The following is a 5,845-nucleotide window of genomic DNA, read 5'->3' as shown; positions in this document are numbered from 1 at the left end:
TTTATATTTAATTTAAACACTTTATATGTCATTTACACACTTTATATTAAATTTACACTTTCATTTACACACTTTATATTTAATTTACACATTTTATATGTCATTTAAACACTTTATATGTCATTTACACACTTTATATGTCATTTAAACACTTTATATGTCATTTACACACTATATGTCATTTACACACTTTATATTTAATTTACACACTTTATATGTCATTTACACACTATATGTCATTCACACACTATATGTCATTTACACACTTTATATTTAATTTACACACTTTATATTTAATTTACACACTTTAATTTACACACTTTATATGTCATTTCTACACAGATAATATCCAATTAACTCTGATGTTCAGGACCGTTTATAAAGAAACCCTGGAGTCATAGGCGTAAGGGGAACATGACCCTGCCAGCACTACAGGACGGTGCACATGGTATTAGGGCAGGAAAGGGTTAACTCAGCAAGGGTTAGCACGAGGTGAGAATGCACAGGGAACGTGGGGGAAGTCACAAGGAACGTGACTGTAGGGGGAAGGGGACAGGGCTATAAAGCCCCTCTAAGCACACGTGCAAGGGGCAATTACTGAACACCACAGGAGCAGTTTCCCGCCCGCCCTCCCTCTTTTTGTCTTTTGCTTTGTGTTTTTGTGTTGGCTTTGTGTGTTTTTTCTTTCCCCCTTTCCCTCTTTCTTTTTGCAGGATCCGTTTTCTTTGCTGCTGGCGGAGGAGTTCCCTGGAGAAGTTTGAATGATAATGGGAGTGGCAAGTTGATGGTTTTGGTTAGAGGTTAGAGTTAATGCCCTCCCTGTACAGGATTAACCAAAGCGTTAAGGTGGAGCTCCCCTATCCGACCCGCGGTCGCTTGGGTGATTGTGGTATCCGGCGGAAGGGGTAGTGTGAAGCCATTGTTTGGTGTTTAGGTTGGGAACCCTCAGCTGTTTGTACACAGGTGTACAGAAGACTGTATAGTATTTATACAGAAGTTATTATTAAAGTGTTTTATAATAATTTATAAGATGTTAAATAAAGTTATGTCGAGACATTTGTTAAATAAATGTCTCGGCCTTTTCTAAATCCAATCCTGCTGGTGTCTGTCTCTTATTTCGGGTTTGAGAAATGGGGAACCTCCTGGGTATGGGCAGTGCAAGGGTCAAGAGCGTATCTGATGAAGCCTTGAGCGAAACGCGTTACATGTGCTGACGTACATGAGAGGAAGGACGAGTGTCTTATTGCTCCGAATACACGTCCGCATCCCAGTCACGGCGGGACGCCGCGAATCCGGAGATCGGAGATACACTGGACACTTTTTATTTTATTATTTTATTTATTCCATTGAGAAGATAAAATATATAATTTTCACCACCTCCAACTCTCATCTGCTATTTGGAACCTTGGACTTGTTTATGAGAAGACTCCAAGGGGTTAACTGCGGGAAATAGGAAAGCTTCCCGGCCCTGATCTATACGCATATACACGGGCTTTGGTGAAGCCCCACCGAATGTAAGAGTCCATTTCTAAGTTTGTTTTTTTACGTATTACGCTATTTTTGTTTATTCCATTTAATTTTCATGTGTGACCCCGACATACCGTTTGGAGCGTCTGACGTTACATCTTGCTGGCAGTATTATTACCATTTTTATATTTCGCACTCATTGGGTGACGCGGTCACCTGGTGTTTTTTGTATAGTTTTATTCGTGAGAGCGTTCGCTTCCGGAGACGGGGCATCAATGAATACGATTCCAGCTTGTAAAGCGCGCCGCTAGATATGCGACCACATGGATGCGCAGATTATTTACTCCACATCTGCCTCAAATATAGGAAATACGCACGAGAATGGCCCTGACGGACAGGTGACCTTCTTCTTATCTTATTATTTATTGTTTTATATAGCGCCATCAAATTCCGTAGCATCTGCTGAGGCACTGAGCTGGTGGGGGCACCGCTGCCAGGTCTTCTGCTATGTTGGGAAGATTTAATATGTGTTTATGAAAATTTGCACAGTGACTGGATCATTTCTGTGCTTCCACGCATAATTTTCTTTCTGTTGGACAGAACTGAATAGCGCAGTGTGTTCCGTGTTACTTTATTTCTGTGCTGGACTTGCCCCCCTGGGGTGGATGTTACCTGCTCCCCAAACCGTCCACACATAAGGGCTTAGAGCCCGGAGGTGAGGTAGGGGTGGAAGCCTTTAATCCAGAACTTCTGCCCTTAACATGAGAAGAAGTTGCTTAAACACAGACTGCGGCTAATTCATGGAAAAGTCTAGAACTCCTTCCGTGGAATTTTATTGTGAATTCAGAACAAAAAAAGAATTGTCATTTTCAGTTAAACTTTTAAATACTCACCTTATACCAGGTAACAATACAGACAGCATTCAAATTCTAACCTACCAGTCCCACATAAGTCTCTTTCTGTAGGGTAACTGCTACGGGTTCTTCTTCCTCCCACCACTGGTGAGTTTTGGTGCAACTGGGACTAGGAGTCAAATCCAGCAGAACTTTTCTTTGGGAGACTGTTGGGTCGGTGACAGGTTAACTTGGCCCAATTCATCCCCTTCCAATCAGTCCCACCACCTCCCCTCTTTATGGGTTTCTTTCTCCCTTTCTTCCCCTCTTTATCCTTTCCAGGAACTTCTACCTTTTATGTCACTGGGACCAGTCCTTAACCCACTACCCTACCTTCTTCCCCATTCCCCATATGCTGCTCCCTCTCCTCTGTCCCCAGGTCTATGCCTCTTGTCAACCCCAGACCTATTGGTCACTATCCTTGGTCTGAGATCCTTTGCCAACCCCAACTTTCACCCTTACTGCGTACCTCACAAAACCAGGCACAAATAACGAGGCATTGGATTGGTGTCTGACTCCTCTACTGGTGGTGGTGACTACCCCATCCTCTTACCCCTGCCTACTGCTTGTCTGAGCTCCTTAGCTCCGTGAGATCCCCACCAACCAGTACCAGCAATGGGCATTTACGTGGCTCTTGGATACTTAAGTCCATTAGACATCCAAGTTGTTTTCATAATTAAAAAAAACTTAATTATACCAATTAATTAACTGTTAAGCACAACTATTCCCTGCAGTAAGTTTATTGATACTTTGTCCAAACCCGAACACACAGACTACTATACGTCACCCTTACCGTCTACATCAGGATTTCCCAGCATAAAGGGGTGAGCGATATCATACATTGCGTGTTACACGCTGGGTACCAATAATCACGATGATTCGTTTACCGCTTTACAGTTACTTTAGGTCTGAGACCCTGATTTTAATACTAATTACATTTTCATTTATAGAGATCAATAAGCACCGGACACGTAACCTGATGCCCCGAGAGGGTAAAAAAACATTAACAAACCTCCATCTGTTTTTGCCTTTGTCTTATTACATCGATTTTATTAGGAGATGGTCAGAAGCATGGTCAGTAAAGTTGCCCCCATACAGGGCTGCAGGGTATGTGTGCTTATGGCCCAGTCTGCCAGGTTGCCGGTCCAAGTCTGCCCCCCATGTTCTCTTGACTTCATCTCTAGCAACACTGTGGCTTATTTTCTCCTAGAAACCAAGCGTAGGGCTGTCTTGATCTCTTGATTTCTCAGGGCATATATGATAGGGTTTACAGTCGGCGTCACCACCGTGTAGAGCAGCGAGAGGGCCTTGTTTACCAGCAGTAGACGGTCACTGGCAGGAACCACGTACACCATGATCATAGTAGCATAATATGTGGAAACAACACCCAAGTGTGAGCTACAGGTGGAGAAGGCTTTCTCTTTGCCCCTGGCTGATGGTATTCTGAGTATACATTGGATTATACATCCATATGTAGTAATAATGAAGAGAAATGGAAACAGGGTGGCTGCAGATGAGAGAAACGAGACGACTATCTTAATGGTGGTGGTGTCAGAGCATGAAAGCTCCAAAATGGGGGCAAAGTCACAAAAGAAGTGATTAATAACATCACGTCTGCAAAACTGTAACCTCGATAGAAATCCCAACGTGACGGACATGATAATGAAGGCCCCGATCCAGCACATCAGAGCCAAGAGCTGGCAGAGCCAGGAGTCCATGATGGAGGTGTAATGTAACGGGTTGCAAATGGCCAAGAATCGGTCATAAGACATCACTGTCAGAAGGAAACTCTCAGTCACCGCGAGAGACCCGAACATATAAAATTGCATGAAGCAGCCAAGGATAGACATGGTGGCCCCGCGATTGAGCAGCACGTGTAGCATGTTGGGAGCAATGTTTGTGGTGAACAAGATTTCAGTCAAAGAGAGATTGCCGAGGAAGAAATACATAGGAGAATGGAGGATCTTGCAAGACAGTACGAGGAGAAAGATCAGGAGATTTCCAGACAACGTTAGAATGTAGACTAAAAGGAAGACGGTAAAGAGAACGGCTCTCATGTTATCAATGTCCCCGAATCCAAGGATAAAAACTTCATCCAGGTCCGTGAGATTTTGGGAGCCAAGCCATGATAGCAGGGAGGGGACCATGATTCTCAGGATCTAAACTATTATATCTGGACGGCCAGTAACATCTACTAGGCTTGGTCATTCAGACTTCCGAGATCCTCCACTTACTGGCTGCAGTCTGTCACCCATTTCAGAGCCGGAATGATGGGGTGCACTGAAGCCACAGACCCCCCTTGGTTATTCATATGGTTTTGTTATCTTCCATAGATCTAAAAGGACAATTCACACAGTCATTTGTTAATTATTTTATTTAAATATGGGGAATGTCTATTTATCATTATTTTTTATTTCAATGATCAGACTCTGGACCCGTGCAGCTGCCGTCCGTGGCAGACACATGAGATCCCGGCCACTTCTCTAGCCTTAAAGTGGCATTGATTGGGATACATTGAAGCCCAAATCATAGGGAACCGAAGGTCTCTGATCAGACCAAAGATACAGGAGACGTTCCGTTTAATCGCGTTACTGCGTGTTCACAATGGAAAGGACAAAAGCGTGCGCACTCTGATTCGTTTGCACATTCGCTACTTTATATAGCGCATCGAGCCAATGTGGCACCGAAGCAATAAAAGATCTCCAGTTCAAGCCAATGGATTTATTAAAATGCAACAAACGGATTTGTGAATCAATATGGACGCTTCCCTGACACAGCAGCAGACAGCATGGGAGAAGATGTAATGTAAGGAAGTTTCCGGAGAGGGTGGTAAATAAGTGGAGCAGCCTCCCAGCAGAAGTGGTAGAGGGTAATACAGTGAGGGCATTAAACATGCATGGGATAGACATACGGCTCCTGAATCTAAGACAAGACCAACAACGGATTCTGGTTTGAGTCTTCAGGGACCATGCGGTCCGAATGGGGCCGATCTGCTGGCAGAGTCTGAGTTTCTATGATTCTAAAGCGCTGGATTCAGTCAGTTACTGGACCTGAACTATTAGACTCCTGTTTCGTGTTATAAATTCCCCTTCTTAATTCTTATTTTTTTTCAGAAGCCATATTTTTTCATCTGATTGTATCAGCTTGAAGTCTAATTATTGTAAATGTACGATTCCTCCCCATCTGTATATTACGGGTTTCAACCTCAGATGGCAACTCTTACCAGGGGGTAACATGTAATTCCCCAGTAAAGTGCCCCGGCCCCCGGGAAGATAAGCAGACGGACCGAGCAATATTCACAAAAAATCTATATTTTATTCATAGGTTTTTACTGCTGAAGATAGAAATCAAACTGTTTTCAAGAACCAGGAGGAATCATTAATTTCAGGAATTACTGAAAAATCGCCGATGTTATAAAAATGACAGCTTTTCAGACAAAAGAGGGACCTGTTTTCAGGAAACATAAAATGTATTCATTTTTATCT

General features: G+C 43.2%; 1 protein-coding gene across 1 annotated transcript; it reads right to left on the bottom strand.

Moving 5' to 3' along the window:
- Positions 1-3,556: 3,556 nt before the first annotated feature.
- On the bottom strand, positions 3,557-4,507 carry LOC149285612 (olfactory receptor 1M1-like). The gene has a single exon (XM_089495100.1). It carries the CDS (start codon positions 4,505-4,507, stop codon positions 3,557-3,559), a length of 951 nt encoding a protein of 316 aa, XP_089351226.1.
- Between the last annotated feature and the right edge of the window lie 1,338 nt (positions 4,508-5,845).

Source organism: Sceloporus occidentalis, unplaced genomic scaffold, assembly GCF_023333645.1.
Source record: "Sceloporus occidentalis isolate IW3139 unplaced genomic scaffold, rSceOcc1.0.p SCAF_76, whole genome shotgun sequence".
Classification (NCBI taxonomy): domain Eukaryota; kingdom Metazoa; phylum Chordata; class Lepidosauria; order Squamata; family Phrynosomatidae; genus Sceloporus; species Sceloporus occidentalis.
Note: the sequence above shows the minus strand (reverse complement) of the source record. Positions and strands in the feature narration are given on the sequence as shown.